The following is a 20,084-nucleotide window of genomic DNA, read 5'->3' as shown; positions in this document are numbered from 1 at the left end:
TCTTCAATCCGATTCGAAAGTCGAGGCAAATCGAGTTTTCGCTTTGCTGATCCGGGAACAAACTTTCAAAGCCCGTGTTTTTCTTTCAATTCACTCGGGTTGCTCCCGCGCCCAAATTTCAGTTCATTCACGGTGTATGAATTTTTAATCGACTAAATATCAAGTCGTAGAAGAGAAAGAGGAAGGAAGCTTTATCTGACGTTCAATTAAAAACTTTACCCCCCACCGCCAGAGCTCACTTTTGTTTGCATGGAAAAGAGCAACTTTTTTTTTTCATCGTCTTCTTTAGGAACTTTTCGAAACTTGAATTAGGTTCATTTATGCCGGTTCATTTGAGACAATTCAAGTGTTGGTTGAGCTGGTGGGCAATGTAAGCTAGTCGATTAGTGAGGGCGGAGGCTTGTAACTAACTAGCGGGGGTGAAATATTTTGAGGCTGATTAGCTTTCTGCGGTTGGCTTTGATAATTGACAGGGCAGGGGAGGGGAAATTTCATGCAAAATTATGACGGATGATTTACACCAGTAATCAGCTTTTGGTTGATCGGGATGGTTCGAGAGTTGGATGATTTCCAGAAATTTGGCAGGGTTTTGATGGATTTTGCGGTTGTTACGGAAAATTATTGGCTGTTGGGTAGAATTTTGGGGCTTTGGATTATAATTATCAGTTCAATTTGTGGTAACGAAATTAAGTTTAATGGGTGAGAATTCTGGTTATGCATTTCGGTGAAAATACGGAGCTTGTCAACCGATAAACTACATTTATAGGAATATTCGATTTGAAATCAATCGTTCAATTTCATATCGAGCATGATTCAAACGAAATTTATTTCGATGAAACTCTCGATTCTCAATACGCATAATCATAAGCTTAGATGTATAAATTGAAAACAAAAAACTTGTACGATTTACAAAATAAATTTCAGTAAAATTTTACGTAAATATTCAAAAATCTGTAACTTTTGAAGGAATTTTCTGATCAATGCAAAGCAAAGTTTCAAGTATTGATGAGGACTGTTAAAAAAATGTACACGGAAAAAAATCAGCCGATATTTTGATTAACTTTTTTCACAAAAACTCAATTTCTCATTTTTTTTATTTATTGATATAAGAGATTTTTTATATGTTTTAAGAAACCAAAACGCGCAATTTTTGAGCCATATCAGAATAAGGTCAATTTTTTTTTTTTTTTTTGAAAAATAGTGATTTCAGGAAATTTTTTTGACCTAATTTTTTATGTAAATTTTAATAGGCAATCAAAAAGTAATTTTTTTTTGGATAAAGTGCCTTGTTTTCAATATATTGCCATTAACATTTCAAAAGGAAAAAACATTCAATATTGCGCCCTTTTGAAATGTTAGTCTTGATTCAAAAATTGAAAAATGATGATTTCGAAAATATCAGAAAATTTCGGGATTTTGTCCCCTAAAACATATAAAAACCTCTGAAATAAAAAACTAGTATGGAAAATTAAGTTTTTGTGAAAAAAGTTAATTAAAAAAATTGGCAAGATTTTTTCCCTCCAAAAGTTTCAGGTTTTCGAATATTTACGTACCATTTTTGTAGGGACAGCTGCCAAAATAGTATGAAGACTTGTATGGGTAAACCAATGACACAAAATTACTTCTTTGGATAGATGGCCCTCACAAATTAAAACCAAATAAAAAAATACAAATTAAATTGATTTCCGGTTTTGGTACAGAACTGCTCATAAGAGAATTATCGAAATAAGCTTAACTGGTTTTAATTAAAGGTTTAGCAATGAATAAATTTTGAGAAAATGATGCTACATGGACAGAAATTATGTTAGCAAATCCGGTAACACTGTGTTGTTGAATTCGACAACATGGAAAGGTTCCCAAAATCGTCAACATTTTTCTAGATTTCGATGATTTTTTTTTTTTTTCAAAATCAATAACATTGTCAAACATTGCTGTTCAAAATCGAAATTTTTTTTGACGATTTTGGAAACATCTCCGTGTTGTCGAATTCAACAAGTAGACAGTGTAGACTGTAGAGGTAGTGCCAACCTCCTTGATACATTTTACATTGAGCGTTCAACTTTAAATGTTCTTATTGAACTTATTAGTTCTTCTTAAAATTTCATGTCAAGGTTGATTACAAATAATATTAATTTCTACCCGGGCAGACGGTAATAACAAAATAAATAATATTTCAATAACAAATCCTGTTAAAATAACAAAAAGTGTTATTATTTTATCCTGAAGTTCAACTTCAAGAAGAAAAAATAATGACATTTTCTGATAAAATAACAAAATACGGTATTGGAGTGATATTATATTGCAAATGTTTAATAACACGCTAATAAGAGGAAATGTTATACATTTCAAAAACCCTCCTGATAACAAAATTTGTTATTCGTTCGGTATACTGACTTAGAAATAAAATTACCATAAATCGCACAAATGGAAAAGTTTCTAAGTGTCTATAACACAATCTGTTATTATTTTTTCTTTTGTTAAATATGTTTAGATCTTTGAGATAATTTTGTCTTATTTCGTCGGGGTCATTATTTTGGCCATGAATGGGGTCCTTAAGCTAAAATTATTCTTAAAAGTTGAAATTTTGAAATGGGGTCCTTAAGCTTTAATTATTCTAAAAAAATGAAATTTTGAAAGTTGATTTTTTAAATTATTTGATATACCCCCAAAGGGACTTTGCTAAAATTGGCTAGAACTATGAGATAATTTTGACCAATTTCGTCGGGATCATTATTTTGGCCATGAAATGGAGTCCTTAAGCTTAAATTATTCTAAAAAGTTGAAATTTTGAAAGTTGATTTTTTTAATTATTTGATATACCCCCTAAGGGACTTTGCTAAAATTGGCTAGAACTATGAAATAATTTTGACCAATTTCATCGGGGTCATTTATTTCACCATGAAATGGGGTTTCAAGCTAAAATTATACCTATAAAATTAACTTTTGAGAGTTCATTTTTTTTTTCAAATTTTGTAATATTCCCTAACGGAATTGATTTATTTATTGAGAATTTTTGAAGTGTGAATAACAAAAACTGTTATTATTTTCACAGAGCCAGGAATTCGTAGCTGACGTTGAAGTTCGAGCTGGAGTGAGTCCTCGGAAACAGCATCGGATTCAGCAAATTTTCAGCAACTTTTACTTGGAGTCGAATCTGTGAAGTTTTTGGAGAGCTGAAGTCGTCGTTGACGTCATATCCTGCATCCAGAGTTGGAGTTGTCTCCAAAGTATGGATTCAAAGTCGCTTGGAGGTACCCGACTCTGCAGCCCTGACTAGTACAGAGGAGTTATGGCAACTGCAGGTTTATTTGCAAATTACAAATAAATCAAAACAATAACTTTTTTTGTTATGGAGACATACCAGTTCAATAACATTTTTTGTTATTATGCTGCTCCACCTCTCCTTACAAAATAACAAATCTTGTTATTTCTTCATGATTCCTTCTGTGTTATTGGTTTGTTATTGCAATTACAACATAATAACAGTTTAAGTTATTCTTCGAACAAATCTTTGTTATTGATTTTTGTTATTTTAACAACTAATCCGATCATCCCAATAACAAATTTCGATCTTCTCATAATATCAAAAACTGACCTTCCCAAGTTATTTCCGTCTGCTCGGGTAGACTACATATTCACAACTGGGACTAGATCTTGTTTATTAGTTGGGCTACAAAACTATTGATTCTATTGAATTTAAATAAACTATTATAATTTTGGTAAGATTTCAAACGAAAATTGTTGTTATATGATTTGAAAATAAGGACCCTTCCCGTCAAAATCAAAATTGAGTTTTTTTTACTTTTTTGTTTATCATGACCAAATTGGATAAAAATTAAATTGGTATCATAAAATGTCTCAAGAGCAAGAAGAATTTGGTTAATTTGTTTAAATAAGATCAAGAAATTTCAGTTTAAAGTTGGAAATTTTTAGGCCATACAGATTTATGCTCAAAATTTTGCCATGCCCAAAGCGAACTGTCAAACTTTGTGAACGTGATGGACCAAATTGCCTGAAATTTGAGGTGCATGACGAAGTCCAATTTTGAAATTTAGCTTTTTTTAAACTACAAAATAAAAAAAAACTGACGATTTTTTATATGAAAAACATAAAAATATTTTTATAAAATTTTAAAATAAAGTTTTTAAAAATCGGCCTTCGTCATGCAGACGGGACCGGTTTATCACGTTTTCACCAAAATTATGAGCCGATTTGGTGAAAGCAGTGTTGAGATATCGTGGCACCCGTTTTTTGAAACTGCTAACTTAAAATAGCTATATTTCGGCAATGATACAACCAAATGCCTTCAAATTTGAATTGGTAATGGATGAAAATGTATATTTTAATGTGCTAAAAACAGATTTAAAAAAAGTTTAAGTGTGTACTCAAACCAACCTCTGATTTTTTTCCAATTTACATGTATGTATAACATTTATCTTAAAACCCCTTAAATAGTATAAAAAATATCTTATCTTTTATGTTATGAAAATTCTTTTAACCAAAGACATGTATTTAGCTCAATTGTGAAAAAAAAATCAATAAAAAAATATTTCATATTATAGGAACGGTGCCTAAAAATGCATTCATGTTTCAGAAAATCGCACCAAATATTTGAAAACTTTGAATTGTGGTTTCATAAAAATGGTATTTCAAGTGAAAAAGCAGATTTCAAATGTAAATTCAAGGCTAATCTATGAATGATGAGCTTAAACGAGTAAGATTTGTCCCGAAAAAAAGATTTGCAAAGAAAAACATATTTCCTGCATGGTTTTTGTTATCATTTCAACATAATGTGTCAATATTATCATATTCTTTCATACTTTTCATGGATGCATTATTTGAAAGCATATGGGTTTGGAGCATGGATATTTTACTCTCTGTATGAACACTGTGATTAGAAAAATAATACTTCTTAACAAATAAATACTTATGATAATTTTTTGATATTTTGTACGAATTTTCGAAAACTGCTAATAAATTTCGAAAATTTCTATATTTTTTTGAAGTTACATGTTTTTTTACAAGCAAACAACGCATTAATAAATCCCAACTCCTAATTTGAATATTTAAGTTGCTAATTTATTCAATTATATTGCAAAATAATAATCAGAACCAGGATCAGAACATTTTCCGATGATTTTCAAATTTGCCAGGAATTCTCTGGGAAATTTGCTGAAAATTTCCCGTTGTTTTCAATCTTTTAACATCCCACTTAATAAATATAATCTTTTTGAAGTCCCCATTCCATTTCTCCGGAACCATTGTCTAGCCCTGTGTCAAGTGTTTACTCTGGGACTAATTCCTCAAGAGTAATCTCCACCTCCACGCTCACCCACCACCACCCACTAACCACCCTCTCTTTCTGTCCACTTTATTTACAGTCCAGTGGAGACGATGGCGATTTCCCGATGATTTCACCCCCACCGCCCGAGTACGGTGGCTACGGGCTGAAGGGCGACAAGGGCGAACGGGGCGTGAAGGGCCCGCCTGGGGACAGCATACGGGGGCCTCCGGGACCACCAGGGCCGGCGGGACCAGCCGGGCCCCCGGGGCCACCCGGTTCACCCGGACCCAAGGGACCGGGCTATTTCGAGGACGGATCTGGCGACGAAGTGGTAAGTTGGCCAATTAGTTCAATCCTTGGGATGGTCTCGAGTGTGAATTTCAGCAACAACAAGCGCCCTCCCTCGCAAAAGGGGGCTGGGGGGATGCTGGTCATAGTTTATTAAAATTCAATTTCTCTTCTCCCATTGCTGTCTGGGTCTGCTGCACTCGGAAATTTAATCTGATCAGAAGAGATTATCTCAGGTAATTAACCTTCCCTTGGTATTAAAAAAAAATCACACATAAGGTACTGGGGTCCTTTTCGACCCCAAGCTTTAAAAAATCGTCAAAAATCCAGTTTTTGACCGATTCCGGTTCTTTTGGTCACAAATGAAAGCTTAGAACGTCCCCTTTTCGAAACCGACCCGGAATACCGGATTTGGTCACTGTGGCCACCGGGAATCGGCTACAACCGAAGAAGGCCTTTTTGAGACCCCAACTTTGACGACCTGTATCTCCAGCAAATTTAAACCAATCAGGATGCTCCGGGTTGCATTCGACAGGTATATACCTGTACTTTGACCACAAATATTAATATCAGGGCCAGGTGACCTACCGGTTCTGGAAATCCGGAACATCCGAAAAGTTCATATTTTACTGTTTTTCACGTATATGTGATACCAATACTCTCTTGATAGTTGAAATTGATCCATAAAACTTACTAAAAACACAATACACGATTGCCAGAACCACTCTGGAATGTTAGTGGCCACTTCCGGGTAACCTGGAACCGGTTCCCGGGTACCCGATGAACGGCCAATTTGATTCTTTTGTTGAAAACCCATCATGTCGCATATCAAACTTCATGAAATTGAAAGATATATCCATCTTTGGTAATGCCGTTAATCGCTGAGCCATCCTGGCCAATCTGGAACCGGTTACCGGTGGGCCCTTGGGGACACTCCCGGAATATGAGAGAAACCCTATCATCCGACATATCAAACTTCATGAAATTGAAAGATATGTCAATCTACGGTCATGCCAATGTTCGCTGACCCATCCTGGCCAATTTGGAACCGGCTACCGGTAGCCCCTTTGGGGACACTCCCGGAATATGAGAGAAATCCTATCATCCGACATATCAAACTTCATGAAATCGAAAGATATGTCAATCTACGGTCATGCCAATGTTCGCTGACCCATCCTGGCCAATTTGGAACCGGCTACCGGTAGCCCCTTTGGGGACACTCCCGGAATATGAGAGAAATCCTATCATCCGACATATCAAACTTCATGAAATTGAAAGATATGTCAATCTACGGTCATGCCATTATTTGCTGACCCATCCTGGCCAATTTGGAACCGGTTACTGGTGGCCCCTTGGAGACACTTCCGGAATATGAGAGAAATCCTATCATCCGACATATCAAACTTCATGAAATCGAAAGATATGTCAATCTACGGTCATGCCAATGTTCGCTGACCCATTGTGGCCAATTTGGAACCGGCTACCGGTAGCCCCTTTGGGGACACTCCCGGAATATGAGAGAAACCCTATCATCCGACATATCAAACTTCATGAAATTGAAAGATATGTCAATCTACGGTCATGCCAATGTTCGCTGACCCATTGTGGCCAATTTGGAACCGGCTACCGGTAGCCCCTTTGGGGACACTCCCGGAATATGAGAGAAACCCTATCATCCGACATATCAAACTTCATGAAATTGAAAGATATGTCAATCTACGGTCATGCCAATGTTCGCTGACCCATTGTGGCCAATTTGGAACCGGCTACCGGTAGCCCCTTTGGGGACACTCCCGGAATATGAGAGAAATCCTATCATCCGACATATCAAACTTCATGAAATTGAAAGATAAGTCAATCTACGGTCATGCCATTATTTGCTGACCCATCCTGGGCAATTTGGAACCGGTTACTGGTGGCCCCTTGGAGACACTTCCGGAATATGAGAGAAATCCTATCATCCGACATATCAAACTTCATGAAATCGAAAGATATGTCAATCTACGGTCATGTCAATGTTCGTTGACCCATTGTGGCCAATTTGGAACCGGCTACCGGTAGCCCCTTTGGGGACACTCCCGGAATATGAGAGAAATCCTATCATCCGACATATCAAACTTCATGAAATCGAAAGATATGTCAATCTACGGTCATGCCAATGTTCGCTGACCCATTGTGGCCAATTTGGAACCGGCTACCGGTAGCCCCTTTGGGGACACTCCCGGAATATGAGAGAAATCCTATCATCCGACATATCAAACTTCATGAAATCGAAAGATATGTCAATTTACGGTCATGCCATTGTTCGCTGACCCTTTCTGGCCAATCTGGAATCGGTTACTGGTGGCCTTCACTCCCGGAATATGAGAGAAACCCTATCATCCGACATATCAAACTTAATGAAATTGAAAGATATGTCAATCTACGGTCATGCCAATGTTCGCTGACCCATCCTGGCCAATCTGGAACCGGTTACCGGTGGCCTTGGGACACTCCCGGAATATGAAAGTATCCTACCATCCGACATATCAAACTTCATGAAATTGAAAGATAAGTCAATCTACGGTCATGCCATTATTTGCTGACCCATCCTGGCCAATTTGAAACCGGTTACCGGTGGCCCCTTGGGGACACTTCCGAAATATGAGAGAAACCTTATCATCCGACATATCAAACTTCATGAAATTGAAAGATATGTCAATCTATGGTCATGCCGTTGTTCGCTGATCCATTCTGGCAATTTTGGAACTGGTTCCTGGTGGCCCCTTGGGGACATTCCAAGAATATGAGAGAAACCCTATCATTCGACGCATCAAACTTCATGAAATTGAAAGATATGTCAACCAACGGTCAGCGAACAACATCATGTCCGTAGATTGACGTAGTTTTCAATTTCATGAAGTTTGATAAGTCGGGTGGTAGGGATACATTCATATTCCGGGAGTGTCCCCAAGGGGCCACCGGTAACCGGTTCCAGATTGGCCAGGATGGGTCAGCGAACATTGGCATGACCGTAGATTGACATATCTTTCAATTTCATTAAGTTTGATATGTCGGATGATAGGGTTTCTCTCATATTCTTGGAATGTCCCCAAGGGGCCACCAGTAACCGGTTCCAGATTAGCCAGAAAGGGTCAGCGAACAATGGCATGACCGTAAATTGACATATCTTTCAATTTCATGAAGTTTGATATGTCGGATGATAGGATTTCTCGCATATTCCGGGAGTGTCCCCAAGGGCTACCGGTAGCCGGTTCCAAATTGGCCAGGATGGGTCAGCGAACATTGGCATGACCGTAGATTGACATATCTTTCGATTTCATGAAGTTTGATATGTCGGATGATAGGATTTCTCTCATATTCCGGGAGATCGGAAGAGCACACGTCTGTCTCCCAAAGGCTACCGGTAGCCGGTTCCAAATTGGCCACAATGGGTCAGCGAACATTGGCATGACCGTAGATTGACATATCTTTCAATTTCATGAAGTTTGATATGTCGGGTGATAGGGTTTCTCTCATATTCCGGAAGTGTCCCCAAGGGGCCACCGGTAGCCGGTTCCAAATTGGCCAGGATGGGTCAGCGAACATTGACATGACCGTAGATTGACATATCTTTCGATTTCATGAAGATTGATATGTCGGATGATAGGATTTCTCTCATATTCCGGGAGTGTCCCAAAGGGGCTACCGGTAGCCGGTTCCAAATTGGCCACAATGGGTCAGCGAACATTGGCAGGACCGTAGATTGACATATCTTTCAATTTCATGAAGTTTGATATGTCGGATGATAGGTTTCTCTCATATTCCGGGAGTGTCCCAAGGGGCCACCGGTAACCGGTTCCAGATTGGCCAGGATGGGTCAGCGAACATTGGCATGACCGTAGATTGACATATCTTTCAATTTCATGAAGTTTGATATGTCGGATGATAGGGTTTCTCTCATATTCCGGGAGTGTCCCCAAGGGGCCACCGGTAACCGGTTCCAAATTGGCCACAATGGGTCAGCGAACATTGGCAGGACCGTAGATTGACATATCTTTCAATTTCATGAAGTTTGATATGTCGGGTGATAGGGTTTCTCTCATATTCCGGAAGTGTCCCCAAGGGGCCACCGGTAGCCGGTTCCAAATTGGCCACAATGGGTCAGCGAACATTGGCATGACCGTAGATTGACATATCTTTCAATTTCATGAAGTTTGATATGTCGGATGAAAGGGTTTCTCTCATATTCCGGGAGTGTCCCCAAGGGGTCACCGGTAACCGGTTCCAGATTGGCCAGGATGGGTCAGCGAACATTGGCATGACCGTAGATTGACATATCTTTCAATTTCATGAAGTTTGATATGTCGGATGATAGGGTTTCTCTCATATTCCGGGAGTGTCCCCAAGGGCCCACCTGTAACCGGTTCCAGATTGGCCAGGATGGCTCAGCAATTAACGGCATTACCAAAGATGGACATATCTTTCAATTTCATGAAGTTTGATATGCGACATGATGGGTTTTCAACAAAAGAATCAAATTGGCCGTTCATCGGGTACCCGGGAACCGGTTCCAGGTTACCCGGAAGTGGCCACTAACATTCCAGAGTGGTTCTGGCAATCGTGTATTGTGTTTTTAGTAAGTTTTATGGATCAATTTCAACTATCAAGAGAGTATTGGTATCACATATACGTGAAAAACAGTAAAATATGAACTTTTCGGATGTTCCGGATTTCCAGAACCGGTAGGTCACCTGGCCCTGATATTAATATTTGTGGTCAAAGTACAGGTATATACCTGTCGAATGCAACCCGGAGCATCCTGATTGGTTTAAATTTGCCGGAGATACAGGTCGTCAAAGTTGGGGTCTCAAAAGCCTTTTTCGGTTGTAGCCGATGCCCGGTGCCACAGTGACCAAATCCGGTATTCCGGGTCGGTTTCGAAAAGGGGACGTTTTAAGCTTTCATTTGTGACCAAAAGAACCGGAATCGGTCGAAAACTGGATTTTTGACGATTTTTTAAAGTTTGGGGTCGAAAAGGACCCCAATACCTTTAAAGTAACTTTTGTTATGGACGCTCCCCTAGGGGTCGTCCGAGGTTTATTTGTTTTGTGAAATGTGTATTTATACTATAAATTTAATGTCAGAAAATTTGAAGGCTCTAGCATGTATATAACAAAAGTTATGGCAAATTTAATTTTCAAAAAGGCCGAAAAGGACCCCAATACCGTAGGAAGGTTAAGAGATGAAATAAAATATATGTTCTGCCGTTGGCACCGGTTTCCGTTTGCTGTGCATCCATCGAGGATTGTTTCTATGGTTTTTTTTTTGCCCGACCCACTCATAAGTTTTTTATTAGGTTTTAATTTCTATCATCGAATGCAACTGACTAGCCATTAGCTGGAAGAGCTGATTAGCCAAATGGATGAGCTCCTAAGGCTAACAGGCAAGGTGAAGATTAAATCTTTTATCTGGCCAATTAGTTTAATACGTGATAACTGGTGATCTGAGAAGGTTGAAATTGGTTTCATATCTTTTGATTGATGTCCAAGAAAGACTTTTGAGATACACCTTATTCTTGATTTACACAACGAAATGGGGGTGTTTAAATCGAGAATCGTTTAAAAAAAGAATGCCCATGACTTAAATTGAGAATGAGACTTAAATTAAGAATATTTGGGATTACGTAATTTTTCGGAAAATTTTCAAAATAAATCAATTGTATTTTATTGAGAAATGTTATTAAAACATTTTATCATGGTTTTGAAACACCTGGGATGTTCTAGTCCATCCGAAACTTCCGGAAATGTTGTGCAACAGGCTAATCAAAGAAACAAGTCGAACTTCAAGATTTTGACAACGGATCCTACCCAGACTGCTTCAGTGAGTGTAGTATGCTACAGATCATTATTGTAACAACTTATTGGGATGATCTGGGTCATCCAAGAACTCCCTGGAGTTAAGATCTTTGGGTCTACCGCCGTAACAAGCAAGAGGTCGACGGTTTTTGACACCGGAACATATCCGCATAGCTTCAGTGAGTATGGTGGACTACTTTGCTGAGGTGTTGGGATATGCTTGGATGTTCTGGGTCATCCAAGGATTCCCTGGAGTTAATATCTGTGAATCTACCGCCGTAACAAGCAAGAGGTCGACGGTTTTTGACCCCGGAACATATCCGCATAGCTTCAGTGGGTATGGTAGACTGCTTTGCTGATATGTTGGGATGTTCTGGGACATTCAAGGACTTTCTGGAGTTAAGATCTGTGGGTCAACTGACGTAAAACGCAAGACGTCGACGTGTTTGACATTGGGAAATACCCGCAGAGCTTCAGTGAGTATGATAGACTTCTTTGCTGTTATGTCCCGTTCCAGAAAGTCCTTGTTACAGCCGTAGACCCTCGTGTTATAACTCAATGGAGTTCTTGGATGACCCAAGACAGTCCAATACATTAGCAAAGTAGTCAACCGTACTCACTAAAGCTATGCGAGTCTGTCCCAAGGTCAAAACCCGTTGACCTCTTGCTTGTTACGGCGGTAGACTCATAGATCTTTACTCCAGGGAGTCCTTGGATGTCGCAGAACATCCCAACACATCATCATAGTAGTCTACCATACTCACTGAAGCTATGCGGATATGTTCCGGGGTCAAAAACCGTCGACTTCTTGCTTGTTACGGTGGTAGATTCACAGATCTCAACTCTAAAGAGTCCTTCGATGACCCAGGACATCCAAACACATCCCAACACCCCATGCAAAGTAGTCCACCATACTCACTGAAGCTATACAGGTATGTTACGGATTCAAAAACCGTCAAATTCTTGCTTGTTACGGCGATAGAGTCACAGATCTTAACTCTAGGGAGTCCTTGGATGACCCAGAACATCCAAACACATCCCAACATCCCATCAAAGTAGTCTACCATGCTCACTGAAGCTATGCGGGTATGTTCCGGGTTCAAAAACCGTCGACCTCTTGCTTGTTACGGCGGTAGATTCACAGATATTAACTCCAGGGAGTCCTTGGATGACCCAGAACATCCAAACACATCCCAACATCCCAGCAAAGTAGTCCACCATACTCACTGAAGCTATGCGGATATGTTCCGGGGTCAAAAACCGTCGACCTCTTGCTTGTTACGGCGGTAGATTCACAAATCTTAACTCCAGGGAGTCCTTGGATGACCCAGGACATCCCAATAAGTTCTTACAACAATGCACTGTAGCCTACCACACTGACTAAAGTAGTCTGAGTAGGATCCGTAGTGAATATCTTGAAGTTTCGACTTGTTTCTTTGGTAAACCTCTTGGTCAAAATTTCCGGAAGTTTCGGATGGACTAGAACATCCCAGATATTCCAAAACTATGCTTACATGTTTCAATATCATAACTAAATAACATACAATTGATACATTTTGAAAACTCTCGGAAAAATTACGAATTCTCAAAGATTCTTTATTTAAGTCATATTCTCGATTTAAGTCATGGACATTCTTCTTTTAAGTCATGATTTAAAAAAAGTTGGGTGAATCGAGAATCGTTTAAAAAAAGGTGACTTAAAAACAGAATATGGTGTATTCTTTGTGATTTTGATTGGGATAAAACATTGTCCATGATAATTTGACCAAACAAATGACTTTTACCTTAACAATTTAACAACATGTCAAGTTTCATTACTTGTATGTTTAATATAATTTTAATCTTCCATTTAATTTGATAGGATTGTGTTTGCTTCAAAATGATAAATATCCCAATTTACAGTAATTTAACAGTAATAATTGAGTTTTTAGTTTGACGGCCCTTTAACACGGAGTTCATACACATTATCAAACGTTTGTTTTGAGAGTGTGCGTTAGCGCCGTGTATAAAGTGACAGTTCCATCCTGCACTTCTGTTGAGATCAATCACGCTATAATTGATGCTGTAAATTAAACGTCATGTGAACACGACGCTTATTTGGCAAAAAGGATAATGAATCCATCTTGGCATCGATTCAAAGATGATTTTGTATAAATGCTTATCTAATGGGCTGAAGGCAAGCTGTTACCAGCGATTCTCAACGGGGGTACCGGGCCTACTTGATTTACATGGCAGGGGGTACCAGCCTAGAAGAAGATTGAGAATCGCTGTGTTACACGATAGCATTATAATTATTAACTAAAATAATTTTTCAGAATTATGAATATTTTGGAAAAACAACGTTAAATTTTAGAATACCAAAATAAGCTTTTCGAATAGTGTTATTTTCATATAATATTTTACATTTATTTTTCGGGAAACATTTATTTTCAGAACTTTTTTTGCACATGTCTCAATTCCTAAAAAAAATCAACCCGCAAAAATGCCCCTCTTAATGCTTCTCTCCATCTACACAGTTGTACGACGCCCTGCCCAACCGGAAGCACGCCAACCAGTGCTACTGTAACGCGTCGCTGATTCTGGAGGAGCTCAAAATGGACGCCGCCCTGCGGGAATACCTCCGCGGACCGGTTGGACCGCAAGGCCGCGAGGGCAAAACCGGATCGCCTGGACTGACGGTAAGACTGGCTTTTGCTTGAATTGGAAAAAGGAATGTCGAAACAGTGATGCCAAGAGCATGGTTGACCCTGTACAACAATTCCAGAAACCATCCAATCAGCGCACTTTATCGAATCAAATTGACACTATTCTTCCCCCCGTTTCTCGTCCTTCCAGGGTGCGCCAGGACCTGCCGGTGAACGGGGATCGACCGGTCTCAAGGGAGACCGCGGAGACCGTGGAGACATCGGAACGCCCGGCCCCGAAGGTAAGCGCCGATAATGGCAATCGACTTTACCACCCACACTGTTACATGCCCTGGTGATGATAATTGAATGAAACTTATGCGCCACTCCATTGTGTGTTTGTGTCTTCTGACAGGACTCCAGGGCAGCAAGGGTGAACCCGGCCTGGATGGCATGGCGGGTCCCCCTGGACTGCCCGGACCTCCGGGACCACCGGGCATTCCGGAGAACTACGATGTAAGTGCCGCTGGATTTTCCCCCACTTTTTTTTTGTCTCAGTAACTCTATGTGACTAATCCAATTGGAATCTTGATTCGAAACCAATCGAACAATTCTATCCAGATAACAGCGACACCACTTGTTCAACATTGTCTAACATTGAAGTTTCTTTCTTTCTCTTAACCCCATAACCATACTGTCTCTTTTGTCGAATGTTTTTTCCCCATTTTAGATAAATTGGAACCCGTCGCGGATGTTTAAGGTATAACGAGGTTAACCGAACTGTTTGTCAGTGTCGAAGAACGCATTTCATCCTTTACTAAAATATATATTCCAATCAAAGAGAGGTTTCGCCATGGAAGCAGTTTCAAACCCTTTTGAATCACACAATCAGTCGTCATCGAGTTCAATTTGAATAAATTCATTCCAGGGTGGCATTCAAACAACTCCGGCAATAATGTATCCATGGGAGGAAAGTATTGCCCACCCACCGCGTAACAAGCTGTAATCGCAGAAAACAATAACCTTTTCGCCCTCCCCCTTCCCCCATCAACATTTTCCCAGAACGAACAATTTACAATTTTCCATGCGAAAAGAGAATGACGGTATGCTAGAGAGCATACCAGACATTCGCAAGCATTATGGCTCGCGGGTAAAATGCGCAAAACTGGACTACTCTCAAACAAAACCAATTTTTGGGAAATACATTATTTCATGTGGCACACACATGGGGAGCCGCGGGAAAACGAACAATTCGAACCACGGACAAAATGGCAAATTGTCATAAATATATGTGGGTGCGTTCTGAAAAAACGAGTAACAAAGAATGTACTATCAACAAGCTGCACACAGGTCTTCCACATGGCGGCACAGATATGACAAATATAATTTCCACTCGTGAGCGTTGTCGAACATTTATGGGAAAACTGAGGATGACGGACTGTAGTGAGTGGATGTACTTTAAATTAAAGCATTTAATAATGTCATTGCTAATTTCATTTCAACTGTTTGAAGGTAATTTCTTATGATTATGAATAAAAAAATGATTTCAAATAACAAAAAAAATAATAACGGAATCAGATGATAAAAAGTGGGAACCTTTGTGCAATTTTAGGACAGTATTATGAAATTTAAATAAAAATGCCTATAAACTATAATTTAAAAATTGTTCTCATTAACACAATCTCGTATTAGTAGTTTATGCAACAAGTTGCAAAAAGAGGATTTTTTCAGCACGAGTCGTACATTTATTCAACGAGGTTCACCGAGTTGGATAAATACGAAGAGTGCTGAAAAAATCAAGTTTTGTAACGAGTTCCATACAACATGTTTTGCAATTCCAAAAAACACACACTGAGTGAAATTCTAAGTCAAATTGTCATGTATTTTGTCAATGAATCGTTTAAATCAAAAAATGTTGAAAAGTATTACTTTTCGAAAAAAAAATGCTGAAAGGTTCAACTTTTCAGCACCCATTTGAGTGCTGAAAAGTAGAACTTTTCAGCATTTATTTTGAAAAGTGTTGCTATTCGATTATGTTATTTTTGGTACAGAAAAGTAGGCTATTTCGTCGTTCAAGAATGACAGGAAAAGTAAGTAGTTTCACGATGGAATTGCAAAATAGTAGTTTATGCAACAAGTTGCAAAAAGAGGATTTTTTCAGCACGAGTCGTACATTTATCTAACGAGGTTCACCGAGTTAGATAAATACGACGAGTGATGAAAAATCAAGTGTTGCAACGAGTTCCATACAACGTTTTTTGCAATTCCGAAAAACACCATTTGGACAGAATTATAGGACAAATGTCCATGCATTGAGTCAATGAATCGTTCAAATAAAAAAAATGTTGGAAAGTAGAACTTTTCAGCATTTGTTTTGAAAAGGGTTACTATTCGATTCTGTTATTTTTGGTACAGAAAAGTAGGCTGTTTCGTTGTTCAAGAATGACAGGAAAAGTAAGTAGTTTCACGACGGCATTGCAAAAAGGTACTTTTCAGTTGTAAATGTTTTAATGTTTTTCGACACTTTCCACACCTCTAAAAAATAAATATTGGCCTAAATAAAAATGTACGTCATGCACTAAAGTTCAAAAGTTAGCTCTTTTGGTCCAATGAAACACAAAAACTGAAAAAAACGTTTCCTAATCCACCTTAATGTGGTTGATGCCATTTGTTCAGAATTTGATTCTGAGTCGATAGGGATATGCTGTGTGGTGCGAGCTCTGTCGTCGTTTTCACACCAGCTCAAAGTGTCAAAATTGCACCAGTGTTTGAAGCCTTTCAACGCTCATGGTACGGCAGACTTTCAAATCAAAATATAATTTTTCAAAGTTTTTTTTTTTTTAATTTTATAAGCTTTTAATAAATTTTTATACTCATAAATTGTAAGTTGTCAGATTTGTTCAGGTCAAGCTTCGTGTGTGTACCGGGTTCGAGTTAGCTTTGAGCTATTTCGTTTGACAATTCTAAACCGATCAATGAAACTGTTTGAAAAAATCTTTGTTTTGTGAGTCTTTTCAAACTAGTGAATCAAATCTGGATTTGTTTCAGATTCTTGATGGCCGCGATCTGCGTTAAACGTGGTTTTAATTTTGCGAAATTCAATCAGTTGTGGTTGAGCAAAAGAACAACTATGTTTAAACATTTGAATATAATCATAAATAAGTTCCTAGTCAATAAATTCAGCCCCTTTAAACAACATTTAAAAAAGTATGAAATAATTAACATAATATCACTTTAATATCTGGCAAACCATAATTTTCTATGTACCTTGACCATAACTGACAGCTCGCACGACCTAGGGCATACGTGACGGTGGGTCTACAAAGTCGATTTAAGTAGTTGATTTTTTCGAGTGATTTTTATTGCCTTTCCTCAGTAAGGTGAGGAAGGCAAAAATTTACATTCTTCTCTGTTTTTTTTATTTCTTTATTTTTTATATATAAATGGTTTTTATTTGCGTATTCCAAGCATTACAAGAAACAAGAAAATTTCAGCTAGCAAATGTTCAAATAACTACTAAAAATCTTTTCCTGAAATTTCGCTACTGTTCCACTCTTCAAATTGCTCAAATTAAAACGCATTGCCTTTGCCACTTCATAAACAAGCCTTGTGTCTTTGCATGGGAGATTTTTGCCAAAAAATTAGACTCGTTTTTTGCTCAGCGATTAGAGAGGTCCTGAACAGGCTGGTCCAACAAATAAGATTTTAGCAATTTTCACAAAAAAAAACACATTTTCTAATCTATTGTATTCTAAGCTAACGCAGCCATCCTTTCGGAAGCATCCTGGAGAATGTTGCGGTGATTATTTTCAAAATCCTTTTTTTTTTCTCTAAGCGGCCTGGCTAACTGCATAAACTTAATCGCAAAGATTAATCGTTGATTGAGTTTGAGCACGAGCACTGTTGTTTTCTTGGAATACCCTATTTCGAATTGGAACAACCTTATCGTCAAACAAAAACACGAGGCAAAGTATTGATCTTGCACTGGAACTTGGATTTTAATCACACTTTTCTCTCGTTATTTTGACATCAAGAAATAGAAAACTAGGAAACTTGTTGTTTTTTTTTTACCATCAGTGGGGGTGACATTGGGTCTGGGGGTGAGTGAGGGACATCTTAAGATGACTTCGCTGAAAAAATCTCGTTTCTAGAACAAATCCTGCTATTTTGGCAGCTGTCTAAAGTTGAGGTACGTTTTTGCCTCTCGAAAAATCATTTTTCTATTATTTTTGTTGGAATTGCTCGAAAACTACCCAAATGTATGAAAATCTCCACTTCAAACATTGTAGCATTAGTGTGGAATCTAGTTATCCGGAAAAAATTAAAATGATAAAAATCCAATCAGCAACACATTTTGTGGGTTCCTTTTAGTGTCCCAAACAACCCCCAAAATTTGGGAGCGATTGGTTAAGCCCACGTTTGGCGCAAAGTTAATGAAATTTGTATGGAAATAACTATGGGGAAACATGCATTTTCTTATTTTTGAATTTACAAAATTCATGTTTTGTAACACCGTAGAAGTGTAGCCCTGAATGTCCTGAAAAACTCTCTCAAAGACAGAATGATGCTAAAGTGCGTCACAAAAAAGATATAGAGTTTTCAAAAGTAGTGTGTTGAAATAATCAGAAAAACTCACATTTTCTGCCAACATTGCTGAAGGAACCATGAAATAAAAAGTAAACAAAATTGTTCTTATATTTTAATGACGCTTACGTAAAATCGTAATGAAAAAATGTTGAGAAGACAAATTGCAGTTAAATTGCACCCCAATTCCTCAAATATTTTATAGCTTACGAAAGTTTCCACTTGACTTGACAGTGTTGGCAAAAAGTATGATTTTTACCAAGTATTCCGAAATGACTCTCTTGATCGCTCTGTAACTTTTGTTAGAAGCAAGTTAGCACCATACTGTCTTCGAGAGAGTTGTTAAGGACATCAAGGGCTATACTTTTACGGTGTTAGTTTCGTCAAAAATAGAACATGATTTTTTAATTTCAAAAATGTGAAAATGCAAGTATCCCCATAATAATTTCCATATAAATTTCATTCGTTTTGCGTCAATCGTGCGCTTAACCAAACACTCCCAAATTTTGGGAGGTTGTTTGGGATACTAAAAGGAACCCAAAAAATGTGTTGCTGAAGAAACCTTTTTTCGATTCCACCCTATTGTAGCATGTCAATACGATTCCCTCGAACAAGAAACACTGTTGGATGACTTGTTTTTACCATATCGTTGTATTTGAGCATCATTTTAGTTCTCTAAGGGGTGAGATTGGGTCAATTTTCAAACTATTGGCATTTAAGGTAGTGTTCATCAAAATCCACCATATTTTGGGAATACGTTGAAAGATTTTCGATGTTATTTAAATTGTATTTGTTGTTAAGAAATAACGAGAGGTGTATAGTTTTTTCCCCCACTGACGATTCATTTGTAGTAGCGATTTCCATCAAACTGGACTCTGAACAGCTGAAATACAAGCGAATAACCTCGGCTCGCTTCGATCTTTTTTCAAGCCAGTTTGACAAGTCACAACAGTGCGATCGCTAGCAATAATAGTGTGAGGTCAAAGTTACTGGGAATGGGCCCCTAAAGACCTATGTAAATTTTTAAGTACAACGGTAAAAACACACTTGAAAACCGTTTCTGATCACTTTTTTTCAGTTTAATGCAAAAAAAAACATACAAGACAGCATTTTACGATGAATCAACTAGGGGAAATATACCCTTTCTAATCAAACACCTATCTTCGTCATATGAAGAGTTTGATGCTCGATTAAAGCTCCAAAAATACTATTTAGGCTATAAACTAACCAGCAACAGCACAGCCTCGAGTATGTACGCAAAAATATCAAATTTCATGCACTTTTGATCATAAATTCTATATTGCGAGACCATTTCTCATCATTTTGGTGGCACACACATCCACACGCAAGATTAGAGGTTAACTGCTTAACGTAAGTTGCGACGTAAGTTTTGACGTTTCAATTTTGACTACCCATTCCAATCGAAGGCTCTGAAGAACACCGAGCGAGAAGCAAAGGCAAATAAAG

The 20,084-nt window shown here is 38.3% G+C and overlaps 1 protein-coding gene across 13 annotated transcripts in view; it reads left to right on the top strand.

Annotated features, from left to right (window-relative positions):
* Positions 1 to 20,084, top strand: part of LOC6053082 (collagen alpha-1(XVIII) chain) — a 590,709-nt gene that overhangs the window by 469,929 nt on the left and 100,696 nt on the right. For 10 of the 13 annotated variants that reach the window (XM_038260484.1, XM_038260488.1, XM_038260487.1 and 7 more), the window contains 6 exons: positions 5,382 to 5,615; positions 5,794 to 5,808; positions 13,926 to 14,087; positions 14,245 to 14,335; positions 14,449 to 14,549; positions 14,764 to 14,793. In XM_038260484.1, coding sequence (XP_038116412.1) covers positions 5,382 to 5,615; positions 5,794 to 5,808; positions 13,926 to 14,087; positions 14,245 to 14,335; positions 14,449 to 14,549; positions 14,764 to 14,793 — 633 coding nt within the window. The remainder of the gene's footprint in view (positions 1 to 5,381; positions 5,616 to 5,793; positions 5,809 to 13,925; positions 14,088 to 14,244; positions 14,336 to 14,448; positions 14,550 to 14,763; positions 14,794 to 20,084) is intronic. The other 3 variants (XM_038260490.1, XM_038260480.1, XM_038260482.1) reach the window with 2 other exon arrangements.

This window comes from Culex quinquefasciatus, chromosome 3 (assembly GCF_015732765.1).
Source record: "Culex quinquefasciatus strain JHB chromosome 3, VPISU_Cqui_1.0_pri_paternal, whole genome shotgun sequence".
Taxonomy (NCBI): Eukaryota; Metazoa; Arthropoda; class Insecta; order Diptera; family Culicidae; genus Culex; species Culex quinquefasciatus.
The sequence above is the reverse complement of the archived record's forward strand: the minus strand, read 5'-3'. Positions and strand labels throughout refer to the sequence as shown.